This window comes from Convolutriloba macropyga, chromosome 4 (assembly GCF_964194025.1).
Source record: "Convolutriloba macropyga chromosome 4, txConMacr16.3, whole genome shotgun sequence".
NCBI classification, from domain to species: domain Eukaryota; kingdom Metazoa; phylum Xenacoelomorpha; order Acoela; family Convolutidae; genus Convolutriloba; species Convolutriloba macropyga.
Genome location: NC_134471.1, coordinates 14,858,385 through 14,879,671, shown reverse-complemented (window position 1 = coordinate 14,879,671; position 21,287 = coordinate 14,858,385). Strand labels below are relative to the sequence as shown.

Here is a 21,287-nt window from a genome sequence, read left to right as displayed (position 1 = left end):
ATATGATGTGGAAAAACAATAGTAATTTTTTTTGGAAGAAAAGAAAAAATTCTTAAATTTCTTTACTAAAGATTTCGATCGTTATTGTTGATCTGGTTGAATTATTAAAACAACCTCCTAACATTGGGCGAACTCCTCTCAAAAGACCGGCGAGCGGTTGGCTTTGTCAGTAGCTAGCTACGGTTTAGTGAAGCTAGCTTCAGCTTAATTGAATGGGCGTGAAGTGACCGCAGGGGGTCACCGGTGGGGTTGATGGATGAGCAACGGTGGGGTGGGGGGGGGGGGGGGGGTCGTTGGCTGCACGGTCCAACGTCCTTACGGCCTGAATGATGTTCTCGGTTGGTGATTTGGGGGGAGGGTGAAGTGAAGGGGGCTAATGTTGGAGAGGGGTGAAATCGTGGTGGGGGTCAAACTCCACGAACCGCCCTTCACAACATAAGTATACAGTTTCTGTGGATCGCATACTTTGAGACTAGTGAGCTGAAGGGCTCTAAGAGCAGTTAACGCAGTCCCGTTTATCCAATTTTTGAAGACAAAAAGAAAAAAGGGTCAGACGAAAAATCGGTAGAAAAAAATAGAATTAAAAAAGACCGACAGGACTAATATAATTGCTACAAACTTCGTTTGAGAGAAATTAAATTTCAAAAGTCTCGCGTTTCGAAAAATCATTTTGATTAGAATACTTGAAACATAGCCCGCACATTGCTGGAAGATAACCGCGATAGACGCTTGTGGCCTACCATGCATTGAAAGAACTAAAGAATTAAGATTGACAGATCGACCACTAGCTTTTTACTAGATCACTAGACTTTTTGGGTTATATTCCAACTGTCATTATTTGAAACACAATTGCTCTACAAAGAAAAATCTCTAATGGAGCTTTTTCAAAGTTAATATTCGATATTAAAACTAAAAACTATTACTCAGGAATTAGGGCATATAAATTTGGCACTACTTAGATATACACTACTGACCTTTAATTAGTAAATGTTAAAAATTGAAGTTCCATAAGTGAGCTCAGAAGTCATTTTTTGAGTGACTTAAGTCACAAAATTGACCTAAAAGCAGAAATGACTTCACGAACACAAATTTTAACTGCAAAGCAGTACAAGTCACTGAAGTCATTGAAAAAGTAAATTCCAAGACGTTAGGGTAAGACGAAACAAAAATCTGTTAGACGAAGCAAAAAATAGCAGGACAAGACCTGAAATACAAATCAAAGAATTGAATGAAAAACATAGAAGTACTCTACCTGACCCGCAGATCAATTCAACAAAGCCAGCCAATACACAAACAAAATCATCTCAAACTAAAACAATCAAACAAACTACACAAATAAACACTCATTGCTAAAACTCTGGAAGCTTTTATCCCTTAGGCAAAAAATGATCCCTTTAAATATACATGAATAACTCTTCCACATAAAAATTTATCTTTTACTGAGACTACAAGCGAGTCATGCCTTAAATTTGCTTAAAGCTGACTTTAAAAAATCAGCAAAATATATGATGTGGAAAAACAATAGTAATTTTTTTTTGGAACAAAAGAAAAAATTCTTAAATTTCTTTACTAAAGATTTCGATCGTTATTGTTGATCTGGTTGAATTATTAAAACAACCTCCTAACATTGGGCGAACTCCTCTCAAAAGACCGGCGAGCGGTTGGCTTTGTCAGTAGCTAGCTACGGTTTAGTGAAGCTAGCTTCAGCTTAATTGAATGGGCGTGAAGTGACCGCAGGGGGTCACCGGTGGGGTTGATGGATGAGCAACGGTGGGGTGGGGGGGGGGGGGTCGTTGACTGCACGGTCCAACGTCCTTACGGCCTGATTGATGTTCTCGGGTGGTGATTTGGGGGGAGGGTGAAGTGAAGGGGGCTGATGTTGGAGAGGGGTGAAATCGTGGTGGGGGTCAAACTCCACGAACCGCCCTTCACAACATAAGTATACAGTTTCTGTGGATCGCATACTTTGAGACTAGTGAGCTGAAGGGCTCTAAGAGCAGTTAACGCAGTCCCGTTTATCCAATTTTTGAAGACAAAAAGAAAAAAGGGTCAGACGAAAAATCGGTAGAAAAAAATAGAATTAAAAAAGACCGATAGGACTGATATAATTGCTACAAACTTCGTTTGAGAGAAATTAAATTTCAAAAGTCTCGCGTTTCGAAAAATCATTTTGATTAGAATACTTGAAACATAGCCCGCACATTGCTGGAAGATAACCGCGATAGACGCTTGTGGCCTACCATGCATTGAAACAACTAAAGAATTAAGATTGACAGATCGACCACTAGCTTTTTACTAGATCACTAGACTTTTTGGGTTATATTCCAACTGTCATTATTTGAAACACAATTGCTCTACAAAGAAAAATCTCTAATGGAGCTTTTTCAAAGTTAATATTCGATATTAAAACTAAAAACTATTACTCAGGAATTAGGGCATATAAATTTGGCACTACTTAGATATACACTACTGACCTTTAATTAGTAAATGTTATAAATTGAAGTTCCATAAGTGAGCTCAGAAGTCATTTTTTGAGTGACTTAAGTCACACAATTGACCTAAAAGCAGAAATGACTTCACGAACACAAATTTTAACTGCAAAGCAGTACAAGTCACTGAAGTCATTGAAAAAGTAAATTCCAAGACGTTAGGGTAAGACGAAAACAAAAATCTGTTAGACGAAGCAAAAAATAGCAGGACAAGACCTGAAATACAAATCAAAGAATTGAATGAAAAACATAGAAGTACTCTACCTGACCCGCAGATCAATTCAACAAAGCCAGCCAATACACAAACAAAATCATCTCAAACTAAAACAATCAAACAAACTACACAAATAAACACTCATTGCTAAAACTCTGGAAGCTTTTATCCCTTAGGCAAAAAATGATCCCTTTAAATATACATATCAAAAATAAGTTCAAAACCAATTTTTGTTTCTGAAATCGGTCAAGTATTAGATCGATTAACCCGAAAATGAAGGAAAAAACTTTAAAAAATGAAATCAACTGCAGATTTTAATGAAATGTTGCTGAAGATCGTGATATTAATATCTTCAAAATCATTTCTGTATCCCTAGAGGACATTCAAAAAATAAATTCTAAGCCCAAAAAATTCATTGTCTCAAAGATTGACAAACAAGGTAAAAGACATTAATTTTCAGTAAAAAATTCAAATTTTATCAAAAGGAACTTTCTGCTATTAAAACAATGAAAACCATTCAATTGCCCCCTAGCAACTATGTTTTAACATACTACCAAACCATCAAGTAGGTTACCTGGCTGCTGAGGCACAAAAATTGAATAAAAATAAATTTAAAAAAAATTGAAATTGCGAATTTGATCATAAAAATTCTTAAAAGTCGAAATGTTAAAATGTTGGAAACAATTCCATTGACACCAAAAAACCATGCAGTAACTTTTCATCAGACTGTGGAATAGGTTTTTTGGCCCTTGAGGCAGGAAAAAAATGAAAGTGACAAAAATTTTGGGAAAACTTGAAAAAATTGCAGACTTTATCAAAGAAAAATGCTAAAAATCGAGACATTAAAATGTTGAAAACCCATCCATTTTTACTAGTAACTATGCAGTACTCTATTATCAAACTTAAAAGGAGATTCCCTGGTCCCTGAAGCAGGAAAAACTCAAAAAATGACAAAAATTTTCATCATTTTGTGTTTGTAGTACAAAAACACATAGCTCATAAAATAATGATCATAACTTTGTCTCGCAAAAGGCTTTCGTCAATTTTTTCAACTTTCAACCTAAGGCTAATCAAACAAACTTAAATTAAGGCCATCCCAGCAGCTGCACTACTCTGAACACTTGAAGGACTACGAAAGCCCACTTTGGGCCTCTAATGAAACTTAATGCCCGGTGGGCTTTACCTGTTTATCCCGTTTTGAAAGATGAAAGTCATTGAAAATTGTGTGAACACATCTTGAAAAAAACAGCGCCCCAATACAATTCAAATTCTTTGAATTGTCAAAAAATTAGGAGCGCTATACTAGCCGCCTGGAATTGCTGACGCGGCTATTAAGCAAAGAAATAAAACGTCGTTTCACCAAAGATAACCCGCAATTGAAATTCATCCCTAAGGTAACTGTAGAGATCAAGCTGGCTGGTTTATTTAACTAGGCTGGTTTGTTGTGGCTGCAAAAAAAATTAAAAAGCCATAATTTTCTAGCATAATCAGCAACTCACTCTGCTCTTGAGGTCTGCAATAAGGAAGGCACTAGTCTCACTGTTGGATATTAGCTTGCCTATTGTGTGTAGCTTCTCAAGGGCGGCATAGGTAAAGTAGCACCAGGAGTTTATGGATTCGAGGTTGTTCTGAATTGCAAGGAGGGACTCGTGCCTCAAAATGGCCACTTGGAGCGAATTCGAATTCTCATCACTGCATGTTCCTAAAAAATATTAAACAAAAATATTAACTTCTTCGTATGCAAACACTGCTTGTTAGAGAGCAGCCTGTAAAAAAATACAAACCGCTCGTGTCAAATTAATATTTTGATATAACTTAACAGAGCACAAGTAAAATTAATAAATTTGACTATATACATTAATTAATTGCGAGCATTTTCTGGGAATTTTAAAATCTTTGCACTCGTTAAAGGACATTGAGCCTAATATGTAGAACATGAGAATTAATAATTGATAATTTCATACTCCTTCAATGTAAAATTTATTCGGTTAACCCAGCCGTAAATATTTTAGAAAATTTTATTGGCTTAGAAGCTTATTGTAACAATTTTTTATTGGAAAAGAGCGAGGACTACCAATCCTTACTTCTACTACTGTCTTCCAGCTGAATGCGACTGAGGAATGAAGCTCTCTCTGCCTCTGTCCACTTGAAGTAGGTCAAATCCATCCATGAAATTGAACTGCTGTACAGTCTGTTAATACTGGTGTAGAAAGAATCGACCTTTGAGCTCACTTTTATGTATGCCTCTTTTATCTCTTCTATTTTTCCACTGAGGAGCTTTGGACACGATATGTCACTCACGCAGTTCTCACTCGAACTGAAATAGCATCTGACATTTTCGGAAACCGATACAACCGACTAACGCCGGACGAAATGCTCCTACATTACAGGTGAGGGAGGACTTCAAATCTCTTAGTCAAGAATCGCTCTTCGCATTATGAATTTGTCTCCTTAGCAGTTTCAGTGAATCGCTTACTTGGATATTAGTAAAGCTCTAAGAAAACTGCGCAGCAACTTAATGCCCGCTGGCTTTACCAGTTTATGCAGTTTCTCAAGACGAAAAGTAACGAAAACTTCGTGGCAAGACGTAAAGGTTCTAACTAATTGCTGCTTTATTTCAGAGCAATTAACAAGTTAGATATTAATTTTAACGTAGCCAGCCATAGGCGATGCCAAACCTTTTTGCTCAGAAGTACCTGTCGCGCCTTCTTTCCGTTGCAGTGCTACTTTCAGTCTCATTTGAAGAGCAATATCTCAAAGAGCGATCTTTTCCTTTGTGCCCCCCCCCCCACCTTAGTGGGTAAATATTATTATCCCAGACGCATGTGCCATATTTTCACATAGTGATTCAGGCGTTCCTCTACTCAGGGGTGCATAACTTACTGAGGGGGGGGGGGGGGCACAAACGGAAAAGATCCTTAAAAGAATTTAATGAGTTTGCGTTAAAGAATGGCCGTGAACAATATCCAAATCTTTTTTAGCTCTCACCCATGTGAAAAAAGTTGCACTGACGACTGCTGTGATAGTGAAGGACTAGAGAGTCGACTTAGTTGTCGAGTAACACTGAGCAGGGGACTGCAATTACTGCTATTCAACTCGTTTTCACGCAACCAAGACAGACTGTTGTTGAATTCCGTCCTATCATGTTCCAGACAAATTCCAAATTCGTACAAGGAAAAGTTATCTGGCGCATGAATAGATTTAGGCTTATCATTATAGCCCCAAAATTTTGCCCGGATTTTGAGAAACATATCTTTTTCAATTGCATTTTCTTTTTCTTCAACAGTAGATCCGATTCCGCGCGATGTTCTCGAATGTTGCTTCTGTACGTCATAGTAGATTCCAGATAGCTCCGAAAGCAAACTGGCATTCGAATGTGATCCAGACAGCTTCGGAGTGTTACCTTCTAGGCAAAAAGAGTTGTAAATGATGTATTAATACACCTAGCATAAATGAATATGGCCAATCATTGACCATGCCCACTTTCCCAGCCCCATAGGTCGCTGATGACTAAAATTTTAAAAAAATTCAGCATGTTTTAAAAACTTCGTGTATATATATATATATATATATATATATATATATATATATATATATATATATATATATATATATATATTCATTTAAATGTATACATTTTTAAATATAGTTTTTAATATATAGCTTATAGTATATAGTTTTTAGTAGATAGTTTTTAAATAAATACATTTACAAGTTACTGAAACCTCACTAAACACAGTATTAATTTAATTATAACTATCGTACACAAAGTATTACGCTAGGATTTCATTTGAATAAACTTAGAAATGATCTAATAAATGAGCAAGCAGGCTTAAAAAACGTACCTGAAGAATGTCGTTTTTTACCACCAGTCCTCTGAGAAGGAGGTCCAAGGATCCGTCCCAGCTCATCTTCATCTAAGAATCCTTTGCCTAAAATCACAATAAAAAAGTAACAAGAGGCTTCGTTTGATTCTGTGCGCAGGAACTCAAAGTTCCAACAAGCGCATTGACGAAAAATGCATCAAATTGTGAATGGAAATCGAAAACAACATTCTCCACCACCCGTTCTTCAAAGTGTGATAAGAAAGAACCTGAACAATCAAGAGAAGAGAATTTGGTCTCAAAAAACAACAAATACCACAAATACAGGCATAGAAAACCTTAAACATATTTGAGGGAGTCTGTAAGAAATCCCGAATCATAAGGAATGCTTTTAAATTTGCAAGGCTGTACTATAAGCACAGCTATATTGCGTTACTCTAAAGACAACTGCGCATGAGAAAACAAGTCAGGCAGTTTAATTTGATGAACAACAGTCATAAACAAGAAGATATAGGGGGAATTTCTGCCGTCTTTAAAACCATACACCAATGCGGACCTTTCTGAGGACCTATTCAAGTCTTTCAAATACTAATTATTTCAATTTATGAGAATTAACATCATTACCGTCAAGATTGTATAAGAACATCAGCTAACGAAGAAATCTGTCTAAAACAAGATAGAATAACTTTATTTTTTAATCCAAATTAATTTGCCCAGATTAATGTTGCAGCACATCAAGTTTTCGAACCTGAACTCAATTATAATTATAATTTGACAGCAACTCGTTCATTTTTTCGCGCGTTTCTGAAACACTTCTTCAAAATTAACAATTTCTGAAAATAAAAACGTTGAAATCTCTGTTTTACTGAGTTCAGACCAAACATAATTTGTAAACAAAATGACACTCTAACAAGAACTAAAAACCAAAACTCAATTTAATCATTTCTTAAACTTATTAAATAGTGTGTTTTGTGACATATGGAAATGATCCCTGGTGGAAGGCTCACAATGGGGTATTTTACAGACGCGATCACGAATGTCATCGAGATATCACATCTTCAGAAGACGAAATATCTGATCGCCGACTCTCAAGCGAGACACTTGGAAGCTGGTAATTTGAATATCCTCTCCCTGCCTGGTGCCGGAGTGCGTCACTTATATAACTTTGTCCCTCCAGAAGGTCTGTACGACACGTCACCCTATTTGTGCGCGATATCGACTTCCAAAACCTATTCTGACACCCCAGCACGTGAAGTTGCGAACAACCTCATCGAGTTAGCAAACTTCCTCTGTGCACGAGCCAAAAACCTTTTCGTCCACGGAGTACCAGAGAGGAAACAAATTTCGATCAAAAGCAGTGAAGGACATCCTCCAAGAGACTGTTGAGCTCAAATACAGGTCAGCTGATAAAGCTACCTGGAAATACAGAACTGTTGCACGACACTTCGTCGGAGCCAGATACTTCAGCAATCGCGACTTGATACACCTGAACAATGACCGTTTAAACAATTTGAGAAACCTGATAAGAGAAAAAGTCAAGTACAACAAGTACAGTGCAGAGCTGAACCGAACTGGAAACTTGGAGCATCACCAGTGTCTCACAAACACTGTCGTTGTGCTTGCAGAAACTGGCAATCCTCCATAAGAAGTCATTTCCGTTAGTTTCTCTGCTCTCTCTTTTGAGAGCTTTTCTCCTAATGGCTTAATTAGGTTTCTCGTGGTTTAAGGACAGTTCAAAACTTCATCCCGTCCCCATTTGTCGTGCCGAACGCCATCGGTATACCTTGAGGTATTTTCCGACATATCAGCAACGACGAAAACCCGCTAAATTTACCCCAACAATCCACATTTGAAGTAAAAATCCTGTACAATAAAGTTAATCAACATAAAGAACAGAAGAGGTCATAACGCGAGACAATTGTGATACCTGTCGAAAAATAAAAGGCGCAATAGTGCCCTGCTGTTTCTGTAAAAAAAAACAATGCAGCTTACAACTGAATGCACTGAACTAGACGTTAACAAGGAGGCTCGTTAATGTGCGTTCGCACATGATGTTCCGACCCGAGCTTATCAACATTCTTCACTTAGTTGTCAACCAAATAACGATATAACAAAAATAGATATTTGAGTTGAAAACAATCGTTACACAATCTAACCACTAATTGAATTACATAATGCAATGCCTCATTACAGCGCCAACGAGATCTGCCTTTAAAAAGACTACATTTCACGGCAAAAACTCAATAACTAAATTTAAAAGCACCTAATAACAACGTCAAAATGCAGTCAGATAAAACCTTAACAACACAAATTTACTTTTTCTTAACTTTACAGCAGATTGAAAATTTTCTTAATGAGACTAGGTAACAAGTCGACAAAAAGAACGAATAATGAGGCGAATTCAAAAATTAATCAAAAATTATTAAACCAAGAAGTTTCAAAAGTCTTAAAAATCATTAGCTTTTAATTAAATAAACCTTGACAAATTACTAAATAGTTATTACAAAACCAAAAGAACCTGTCTTTGGTTAGACTAAGCCATAGAAACGTACTTAAAATGAAGAAGAATATTATGTACTTTTAATTCAATTGTTATTTCTAGTATTTCAGCTAAAGGATTTATATTGATATATTAACTAACTTTACCTGGGCCACATTTGAACACCGTTGAGATCTGTTATTACGCGATTGTGTTGAAAGAAGAGAAGAAGAAACACAATACTGACCACTCAAAAAAAGTTTAATAAAGAGGCATATTGTGCAACAAACAAAACATCATTGACAACTCAAAAAAGATATGTTATTATTTGAAATTCAAGAATTTGGACGGGACCTCTCAATGATAAAAATAAGTTACGACGAAAAGAACAACAAAAACTGAAAATGTTGCAAAAAATTGAAATTGTATATAAATTTTAAGTGTAACATCTGAGTGCTTTGGTTAACATCATTTATTCAATCTTCACTTATAAGCTTATGCGACCGGTCAGCAATTTTGCGGCTACCTTAAGAACAAAAAAAATAGCAAATTCAAGAAAAAAATTCAGCGAGACAAGTGTCGAAGACAGTAAAAAGTGATCTTTCAATAGAAACTTTCCTAGTTTTAAATAATTTTTTCAACAGCAATAGGATACTTCTTTTTAAGAACAATATAACTTCAAAAAATTATCAAATATGAACAAATACATTTGAAACTTTTGAAACTCGTATCAACGCCATAAAATTCAATAGTTTTCAACAGAAGCCAGTAAACACGCCAAATTGATGAGACGACAAGGTTTTTTCCCATTCATATTTCATCAATAAACCATTGGAACACGTCATTGACTATGAAAACAACAACAAATACAGGCAAAAACAAAAAATTCAGTAGAAAAGTGCCTGAAAAAAGTCTCGAAGCAAATTAAATCATAAGCTCTACTCTGAAAACTTTATCTATGATCCAATGAACGTCTTCCCTAAACCAATGAGAACTATCAGTATTAGGATAATGTTATAAGATTTCAAAAGGAACCAAAAATAACTATTAGGCACAAGAAAAAACCAGATTAATTTTGAAAGCAGTAGAAAAAAAGGTCCTTTCAATACTGAGACTGACTGACAGTTCACGAAAAAAGTTTAAGATTGGTTAATGATTAAAAAAATTTATGATAAATTGTTTTTAAGGACTTAACATCCATTAAATTCAATAGCTTTCAACGGAAGTCAATAAATACACTCCGATATGACCCCATGGGAGGAAATGAATATTTTTCATGCATAGTTAATCAATAAATCATCTCAATAAGTCTTATGACTATGAAAACACCAAAAAAACGGGCAAAAACCAAAAATTCAGTAGGAAAATGCAGAAGAAAGTGTCGGAGCCATTTAAAACCTAAGCTTTTCTCTGAAAACTTCATCTGTGATCCACTGAACGTTTTTCTTAAGCCAATGGGGTCTATCAACATTTGGATAATGTGATAAGAGTTCAAAAGTAACCAATAATACGAAAATATCCAAAATACTAAAAAAAAAAATTTGAAATCTTGTCATTGAAGTCATAGAACCAATATTTAGAAGATCAAACCTCCAACCAGGTTAGTTTTGGTTGCAGTAGAAAAAAATTTCCTCCTGTAACTACTGAGACTGATTAACAGCTCACGAAAAAAAGTTTAAGATCGGTTAATGTTCAGAAAAATTTTTCGAAAATTTATTTTCAAAGTCTTAACAGCCATTAAAATCACTAGTTTTCAACCGTAGTCAATAAACACTCGCATTTATAACCGAATGTGAGGACAATGACGTTTTTCATTCATAGATAATCAATAAGACACCACAATAAGTCTTATGACTATGAAAACAACAACAAAAACAGGCAAAAACCAAAAAATTAAGTAGAAAAGTACGAGAAGAAAATGTCGAAGCCATTTAAACCATAAGCTTTTCTCTGAAAACTTTATGAGTGATCCACTGAACGTATTTTCTCAGCTAATAGGAGCTATCAATATTTGTATAATGAGATATGAGTTCAAAAGTAACCAATAATTCAAAAATAACCACAAATTTTTTTTTTAAAATTGAGATCTTGAGTCTTTGAAGTCATATATACAATAGTTAGTAAATAAAACCGCTCACCAGATAAAATTTGGTTGCAGTAGGAAGGATGAGGGTACTGTCATTACTGAGACTGACTCACAGATCACGAATATAAATTTATGATTGGTTAATGTTCAAAAAAATTTTTTGAAAAATTATTTTAAAGACTTAACAGCCAATAGCTGTCCTTTCAAAGCACTAGATATGTTCACTTAATGCTCATTACGAAACATGTTACACCTTTAGTCAATGAGTTTAAGCCATAGGACTCCAAAAAATTAGTAAATACTCGAAAAGGGAATCAAATTTTCATTTGAAATTACAAAAACTCAGGGTCGAAGCCAAAAAGAACATGAGCAATTCCTTGAAAACGAAATTTTTTGTTCATTGGGCTTCATTTGACTGTTTTGTCGTTATCGGAACTTCGATATGAAAAGTGACTAGTCCCGCGGTGACTTAAAAAAAAACTGAAAATATTTCTAAAAAAGAAGAGCTCTCAAACAGAATTCGATTTTTTTGATAGTGAACTTCCCTATGAGAACAGAACTAGTCTTTTTATCAACTTCAGTCTATTAGGAACACACAATTGATCCATTTTGTGGCATAAAACGTAAATTTGAAATACTATTTTTATAGAAAATAACTTAATTTGAAGAAAAATTACACTAAAAGTGAACAAATTCATGCCAAATATCCCGTGTTCACACAAAATTTCAATCCTCGATAACTGCTCGAAAAAAAACGAAATTCAAAAAATCTTTTTAATTTTGAATTCTACGCTTGAACAGCTTTTTAATGATACCACTCACATTTCTCTACGATGAATATATCGATCGGCCAAAATTGACTGAACAAAAAAAAACCCATTTGAGTATATAGTTCCTCGTATATAGTTCCTCCCCCGCAAGTGGGTCGGAACAAAAATGATCGCTGTCATGAACAAAGTTGAAGCAAACCTACTCATCTGCAATGACTGCCAACCACGAAAATCTGATTTCAACGCAAAGCCCAGCCCGAAAAATGACTCAAAGACTGATGATCAAATAAACAAACTTCAGGAGCAAAGGCAAGCGTTTACCACCAAAATGGAGAAATCCGAGATCAAAAGATTCAAAACGAATGAGACCATGAACTACAAAAAGCTCTTCGGGATGTCCTTCCTGGGAAAAGAAATAAAACTGCACAACCGCAGCATCTGGGCATAGCAGTCAGAGGAATCTCCGCAACCAAATCATCTCCTGAAGAACGCATGCTAGATGACCTGCAAAAAAATAGAAGAAATGCTAACCTTCCTGGGCATCCCTGATCGGAAACTAACTTAAAACTATCCGCACATGACGCTCCAACCCTGAAATAGCTGCACCACTGACTCCGCCGACCAACACCGAGAGCCTAATCAGCGACTAACAAAAGAAACGATAAAGCAAACGAGTGCCTAAAAAGCGAAAAAAAATTATTGAGGAGAGATCAAATGAGATCTCTACGTGAAATTAGGGTTCATAAACTAAGGGTCGAGGTACTTAAGAACAACAAGTGGACCGTTGTAAACTCTTAAGACGACACCGAAGACTCGTTCAGCCCAAATAGCTGGGGTTGACTAAACTCAGTATCAACCCTGAAGTTCAACGTTAGAAGTACACCTTATCTAAATAAAAAAAATGGTCTTTGCAAACTGCCTGCAAACCAAAAACTAGTTATAATCTGTTTAACTGAATGTCATGGCTGACAATAGACATCCATAACTCAGCCTTGTTTCTACCAAACTTTCAAAATTACAGAACTGACAGACTAACTGACTATGACCGCAAAACTAAACACGCAGGAGTGCTAATAGCTGTACGAAACCGACTTGAAACATGAACTCATTGAACTTGATAATGATCAGATGCACTATGTAACACTTATAATTGACTTTGGCACTGCATCCTTTTTAATTTTTTCCGCGTATAGTGCTCCAAATCTTAGTCCTTATCAGTGGAAAATGAGCAAAATGCTGCGGCTATTTGAAAACGTTTAACAACTAGAAGAAACTAAATTTAATTGCTAACCGGTGACATCAATTTCACGAACACCTGCTGGGACCAAATGAGCTCCTCAGTTACATATGAATCAAACCTAATAATAATAATAATAAATTGTTAAGTATGTATAAACAAACAACATTGTTCAATGAGGTTTACATATACATACTCAAAAGGCCATCAAAAGGCAAAAAAGCCTAGTCGTGTGATGCCTTCGGGAAGCAGTTTGTTAGCAAATAGGGGTGGGGGTAGGGTGTTGATATTGGTTTGTTTTTAAGGTTTAAATAGATTGAGTGACAGCAAGTACACGTGAGGAAACCGTTGAGTTTTTGCAAAACGAGTTCTTTAAAAAAAAAGTCGTTCAATTCAAAGCAATCTGTGCTATATTTGGTTCGCATTTTATTTATTATTTCCCGTACTTCCAGCGAAGTGGCCCTGGTTAGTCGCATTGATTGTACACTAATACTAATGCTTTTAGAAATATCACTTTTAGACTCAAAATTTGATGCTAAGGTTTTACCAACTGTAGAGAAATAGTCTATGAATTTATCAGCAGTCTCTTTATTGAACCTATCTTGCGATGCAACTTTGCCTTTTAATCTGCTAATGCAGTCAAAAAAAGATTTAGAGTTTTTCTGACCATCTGCATTCATTAACCGCTGATAATACATTTCCTTTTTTCTTCTGATCAGTTTTTGCAGCTTGTTACGTAGTGCATTGAATTTGAGTTGATCGTTTTTGTCTTTTGTTCTCATAAAATTTTGGTATTGTTGTCGTTTCTTGGTAGCTAGATGTTTTATTTCGTTGTCAATCCACAATTTTTTATTTTTTGCACCTTTACAAATTTTTATAGGGACAAATTTTTCAACACATTTATTAAAGAGAAAATGAAAATTTTTCATGGCTTCTTCAGAACTTAATTGATCAAGTGTTAGTTCAAACTTCTGTAATTCATGTTGCATATAAGACTGAAGATTAACAATTACGTTTGGGTCATTAAGTTTTCTCCACATTTTAATCATACGATCATCATCATTTTCTTTTTCTGAATGTTTCAATTTGTGTCCCGAGAATCCAAAAAAGAGCGTATAATGATCTGTTAGCGTAGTTTGTGACACTTTCAGATCAATTTTTGCGTTGGAATACACGGCATCAATACAAGAATTACTAGTCTTTGTTTCTCTAGTGCAGTTCGCATTTTCTGCATAATGCAGATCAAAAGACAGCAAGGCTTCTTGCAATGTTTTCAACTTTTAAGAAACGGTGTGATGATTTATATTGAAATCACCACATATAACTGACATATAGTCTTCCGGAATAACAACTTTCTCAAAATGGTTTCCTAAGCTTGTGCTTAGTTTTTCGTTGGACGTGTTTTGTTTGACGTATATTGTAGTTAAAAAAACTTTCAAATTATTATAGCAAAACTTCAGTGTCAAAATTTGGCACTCATTGCTGGTGTACTTGCTTACTGTTTCGATCTTTATTTTATTTTTCAAAAAATACCAACTCCTCGATTTCGTTTTACACCCCTACTGACTGTGACGATTTTTTGATAACCATCTAGTTGCAAACAAGCAGTGTCATACTCTTCGTTTATCCATGTTTCTGTTAAACAAACGGCTAAGGGTAGACTATCTAAACTGTTTACTAGAATTTGAAGCTGATCTAAATTTTTGTATATAGATCATATATTTTGAAGCATGAAGAGCTTTTGCATTTTGTACTAAAATGATATGTACAAGTGGAAGAAAAACGGGACGACCGTTGTCTTCAATGGAGTGTAGCAGCAAAGTTTAAACTGTTAGCGGATATGACGTTAGAGTTAAAACAACTCTGGTTACCAGAGTAAAAAAATTGTTTTTTCGAAAAAAAAAAGCTAAATCGTAGACAGAATATGTACTTATTTTGTTAAAATATTTAAAAATATATAGCCTAAAAAGAGAAAAAAAACAAAAAAAAAACAGGAAAACGATGAAAATAAAATTTTTTCTGCTAAGATCATGTATTTGGAGAAAGTTTAACAACTTCAAGTGCGTAATCGCAGCAATAATTTGATATACTTGATTTATCTTGGGTGATCCTGTTTTCACATTGAGAGAAATAAAAAGAAACGACATCTTCGATTTTAAATAGGCGCTTTATCGCAGCCATCAAATCTAATGTACGAATAATTTCTTTTTTCATTGATTTTTGGTCGTAATGACGCGTAATCGCAGTCAGTTACTATATTTCACTTATAAATATTTATATAATTATATTTATATTTTTATATGTGACGCGTAATCGCAGTCACATTTTTTGTTTTACAATAAATCAGAATTAATCTAAATCAATTGAGAAAAGAAGAAAAATCTAGAAATTTTGACGTATCTAATTGAATACTTTTCTTTTACGGGGTCTCAAAATGTTTCCAATAAGATCAGAATAACATTAGCACAAAACAAAAAGATTCTTTAGTTTGTTCACTAAACGTCTTTTTTTGTTCAGTCAGCACTTAAAGATTTTTTTAAGTCCGGTGACTTCTCTCTGTCATCATCAACTTTGTCGTCATCATCGAGGCAGTATTTCCTTTTTTGGTTTTCTCGTTTGATCGGGTTTTTGACATTTTCAAGATCGCTAATTTGATTGATGTTGTGATAGCCAGTATCACTGTTGTTTCGCTTCACCAATACAGATACGGAACAATTTTTTGTCGAAGTAATGAAGCCCTGTCTATTTGCCTCAGCCCTAAGTTCAGCTTCAAACTTTGGTAGTCGTTCATTCAAGAAAATAGGTTTTTTATTCAGGCTGTTTTTGCAGTTTTTAACTTTCGTCTTGCCCCAAACACTCTGTCTTTCTCGTCGAAATAGACAAACTTGCAAATAACCGAGTCATATTGATCTCCATTAGCAGTTCCCGGTAAAAAATGACATGCTTTGATTCTGAGATTTATTTTCAGAAAATCGCTAAAAAATCTCAAGGTATTTTTCAGTACATTTTTGCTATCTCTTGGATCGAAAGGCGGATTGCAGATAATTAGGCAGTCTTTGCTCGTGTACCTTTCTTGTGCTCTGAGGCGCTCATTCATATCAAATTGCATTTTTTCAAGATTTTTTATTTTACTTTCCTGTTCTTTGTTTTTTGCGCTCAAACCTGTGACCGAATTCTGCAATTGATTCACCTGCTTCTTCAGTTGACTTGATTCACCCTCCATTTCCATCCAGCTGTGAGTCGGGTCAAAAGTTAATTGTAACAAGGATAAATACAAACTTGTAAAGAATACGAGTAAAAAAAGAGTAAGAGAAACAAAAATCCGCAAATGAACTGTTAATTATTATACAATGGCCGTTCCCAGTTCCTACACACCAGCTGGGTACATAGTAGTAAAACTAGTGTTTTAATATAGAAATGATTATGCAAACACGTTATTAGATTTAGATATGCTAGTGTTGATCTGCTCCTACTGGAATCCTTACAAAAAATTGCTTCACTAGCATCACAGAGTCAGTTGGAGGTGATACTAACAAGATCACCGGAGTTGTTAAATGTAATTTTGACAATGAACTATACGCTAAGTACTGCATAAACGGTAAACCCCGCTCTGATCATCTAACAATCACAACCCAAAACGAGACAAACTAATAAAAACCAACCACAATAAGCTTTACCACAACCAACTCCAAATTAGCTTACAAGAGAGCTCACTGAGACGGCCTCAACTATGATAAAAAGAGCCTTTTAACACTTTCTGCTATAGAGACGTGACAGAATTACTAAACCAGTGGTATACCTCGTTATCGAAACTAGTGAAAAGATACATATCTAGGGTGGATGCCTAGTCGTAAAAGCAAGACCAAAGCTGAAAGTGTTTAAAAAATGGCATCCAATTGATACTTGGCTGTTCAATAACCTAGCAAGAAAGACTCGGGGTATTGTTACCTTTGTCTATACATTGAGATGCACGACATCTTGTACTTGTTAGCATTGCCAAACAGAAAGCAATATGTAAAACTGGACTCCCAACTCTTAGTTTTGAAGAAATAATCGGCCTTATAGATTAAAATGACAAAGTAGTAGCGGTGAAAGTTTAAGGGCAGTGTCTGGTTTACACGACCAGACAATGTAACAGAGGCGAACGACATACCGAAAAGCCGATTGACTAAAACGTTAGGCAATTTTTTCTTACATAAAAAGATACTGCTCTACAGCCAACTCAGGGTGTACAAAAATTACGGAGTTAAATAAACGCACTTAAATGGAAATCTACGGGAACTTCTCCGAGAATTACTTCTCAGAGGAGCACAGATGCAAGTGGAGAGTAGCCTGCATATGTGGAAACTGTAATTGGATCTCAACTCAAAATAGACTAAAGCTAAAATGACCAGTGACTCAAAAGGGGTGCAAATCAATGGGTGCACTGCCCTTAAACCTTCACCACTACTACTTCTTTGTCGTCTTTATCTATAAGGCCGATTATTTCTTCAAAACTAAGAGTTGGCAAACCTCTGAGCCAACATAAAAATAATAATAACACAGGATTTAGGGAATAACCAAGGGAAGTTCCCAAATCAAATTTATCAGTCAGTTCAGTTCGGGTCTTTTGAATCAGCGCAGTTGCATGTCAATCGCCAAGAACACATCCATCTCCTTGCAAACTGCGGTTGGAATAGCTCAGATACGCCTTCGACAGTTTCATCTTATAATTGCAAAGCTTGGCCACATCCACACAGAAATACTGTCCAAACAGGTTAAACAAAAGGTCGTCCAAACAGGTCCTGGCTCGCAGCCAAAAGTCGCCTTCTTGCTTGTTTTTCTTAATTTTCATTTCTCTGCACTTGAATTGTACTGATGACCTTCTCTTATCAATCTTTACAATTTTCACTTTCGATTTCCAGTCTAGCCGAAACTTGACAATTGAAATCAAGATTAGTAGAACATGTAATTCATGATAGAGCGATACAGGAATTAGCTTCAGTTTGTGGAGTCTTTCTTCATAGCCAATTTATCTTAAAATCCATTTGGAGGTTTTCTTTTGTAAAATCTCAATAATATTCAGGTTGTTTTTCGAAGTTTTCCACAAAATTGATCCATAGGACAAAATCGGTACGATGTAGCCCTTGCAGAGATTCAAGCGTGTATCACTGTCTGCTAAGTCACATATATTACGTCTGATCAAATGTAAAGCTTTGATAGCTTTACCGCAACGAAATTCGGCCTGTGGAGTCCATGTTCAAGAACTGTTAACCATGATGCCTAAATCTTTATGCGTCCCACGCTCTTCTACTTCAAGTCCCCCTATGCAAATCGGCGCGTCACCCTTGAAAAAAAATCAATCAACTTTAAATCTCAGAGCCATAGAAAAACTCATTGACTCTTCAAAACCCCCACAAAAGATAAATTTTTCGTTACAATTTTGTGAATTCATGAATCCAACAGAGATACGTGCGCCAACATAGATCTGCCTTCACCATTCAAACAGACATATGAACAAAACTTCAATAGTTTCGAAAAAAACTAAATTAATTATTGATTAGTTCAGAAAGATGAGTTAATGACCTCAGGAACATGTACGCTCACAGAAAAATGAATTATCAAATTTGTGAGCCTATGGAGACGAGAAAATTGTTGACCATTCAAATTTATAGGACAAAAGAAAAAAGTGTACATTCAATTAAGAATTCGTGTTTAGTTTTACATTGAGAAAAGAAACTATCATAAATTTACATGTTACTGGAGCATTTTTGTGAGCCCCCAGCAAAACCAGCAGAAAAACACTAAATTTCCAAAAAAGCAGAATTCGCTAAAATTTTAAACGTTCAGAACTTGCAATACACTTCAAAAATTTCAAAATGACTTTGTTTTCTGAGCGACAAAATATGCTGGAACAAAGGGAATCAGGACTCTCACACAGACTCTCACACAGGCTGAAAAGGTTAATTTTTAACAAAATTACCATGCGACTTGTGTCCCTTCGTAGGTTTGCGATTTCGCTCTTTCTTCTTCTTTTTGGTCCTTTTCGATTGAAATTCATCATCGTTGCTTTCATCTGCGTCTCTAGTCATCATTCATCGCGTTCTGAAGATATGAGACAAATTATAAAGCTTTCGCTCTTTCTTTATATAGAGCCCCCAACCCCCTCCTCAAAGCGAAGTAGGGCACGATTTTAATAGTTTTATATGAAGTCCCGATGAAACATGACCATTGCGCGAGGCATGGTCATATGCATTAAATTTTCTTTCAAAAAATTAGACAAAGTTGATTGTCCGTTAATGGTGCGCATAAGATTATGTTGTTGGCAAGTTCTCAGCCAATCAGATTTTGACACGTCTGTCATTTGACACGACACCATAAACTCCATTACCGTAAAAATATTTGGGATTTTTCGTTGGTGTCATTCCTGGGTAATGAAGGCGATGACTAACCTTCTCAGCAACAAATAATTTGACACTCGAAAGGCAAACAATTAACGTTTTCCAAATTGCCAAATGCGCAAAACATTGTCAAAATTAGAAAACACAACACACTATTATCGGGAACAGTAGCTCGAAAACAACTAGGATCGGTCTCCAATTATTGTACAATCGAAAAAACACAAAGTAGTTAAAAAAATATTGCGAGTAGATAACAAATGACGCAATAATTCTCAAAGTAGAATTAAAGTTATTCAAGGTTATACTCAAGAGTAGCAAAAGATACAAACATGGTATAAAACGTAGGTGCGATCCACCCTATGGAACATTGAGCCCCCACTATGAAACATCACAGCAGCGCATGTAAATTTACCGCAAAAATACATGCTCATAGCATCGTCAAACAGAAGGTAAACACAGTGGATTTATATCGAAGATCATTGACCTAAGCTGAATCAAGTAGCTGCTTTTAGCATTGTCTAATAAAATTAGTTAAACAAATAGGAGGTAGTCAATTCGGGCTTTATTAAAATCCTGTTGCAAACAATCCTGTTGCAATTATTAATATCCTGTTCCTGGGTCATGGTTGCTTAGCGGGTTGGCAATGTCAATCGAGTCGAAGTAATAACTTGTACTTGCAGTCGGGTTAACTATATACAACCAACCCAGGCGCAAGGGTAGGGCGTAAATACTCCGAAGGGTTCCATCCGAGGGTTCGAGACCGGTTATAGCTGGTATAAGTTCCTCATTCAGAGTTGTTTCTACGGCTGTTAAGGCGTCGGTTAAGCCGGGCGTTTTTCGGTTGAGTTACTCAAGATTCTGTTGGACGCCCTTGGTTGAGCAGCCGTAAACATTCTACGGCGAAGTTTGCGCAAATGAAGGGAGTTTCATAGACGTATATTTACGCGAGAAAGCAAGTGCGAAATCAGAGCACGATGAGCTATCACCAATCACGGAGCCTAAAACACGTGTGACTGGTGATCTCGAAATAAGTATTGGCAAAGATTATTCTCGCCTCTTCCAGTTTCGACTCTTTCACCACGAACTGCCATTAATGACCGTTCACAAGATATCCGTAAAGCTTACCACTGAGACAACGGCGATCAAATAAACCTCGGAGTTCCGTTAGTTTGCCGTCAGCGGACCCATCGTCTGCATGCCGCTTCTGTACTATACTGCCGATTTGAACAAAGCTAAACAAAACCGACTAACGTCGGGCGAATTGCTCTCAAACGACCGGCGAGCGGTTAGCTTCGTCAGTAGCTAGCGACGGGGGTGCACCGTGGGCTGATGGGGGGCGACACGGGGCTGGGGGGGGGGCAACAGCGCGGTGGGGGTGGAGGCAACACTGGGGTGGGGGACAACAGGGGGGGGGGGTGTGAACCTCTAAGAACCGCTGCCCTTCACACCATAAGAATAAGTCTCCAAAATAGTTGGAGCTGAAACAGAGCTGAAAGACTCAAAGAGCACTTAATGCCCACTGGGCGCTGCCTGTTTATCCCGTTTTTGAGGACGAAAAGTCAAAAAGCGTCAGACGAAAAATCGGTCAAGCGAAAAGTCGCATAAAAAAAGACCAACAGGACTAATGTAATTGCTACAAACTTCATTTGAGAGCAATTAATCAGAGGAACACAACACTTTGAATGAGCTAACGTCGGGCGAATTGCTCTCAAACGACCGGCGAGCGGTTAGCTTCGTCAGTAGCTAGCGACGGGGGTGCACCGTGGGCTGATGGGGGGCGACACGGGGCTGGGGGGCAACAGCGCGGT

At 36.4% G+C, this 21,287-nt stretch overlaps 1 protein-coding gene across 3 annotated transcripts in view; it reads right to left on the bottom strand.

The window, feature by feature from the left end:
* LOC142337472 (uncharacterized) overlaps positions 1-21,287 on the bottom strand; it is a 67,164-nt gene that overhangs the window by 39,340 nt on the left and 6,537 nt on the right. For 2 of the 3 annotated variants that reach the window (XM_075386717.1, XM_075386719.1), the window contains exons 2-6: positions 19,062-19,185; positions 6,549-6,635; positions 5,692-6,109; positions 4,788-5,020; positions 4,203-4,405 (exon numbers count right to left, since the gene is read on the bottom strand). In XM_075386717.1, the coding sequence (XP_075242832.1) occupies positions 4,203-4,405; positions 4,788-5,020; positions 5,692-6,109; positions 6,549-6,635; positions 19,062-19,173 (1,053 nt within the window). In that variant the 5' untranslated portion in view covers positions 19,174-19,185. The remainder of the gene's footprint in view (positions 1-4,202; positions 4,406-4,787; positions 5,021-5,691; positions 6,110-6,548; positions 6,636-19,061; positions 19,186-21,287) is intronic. The other variant, XM_075386718.1, reaches the window with a different exon arrangement.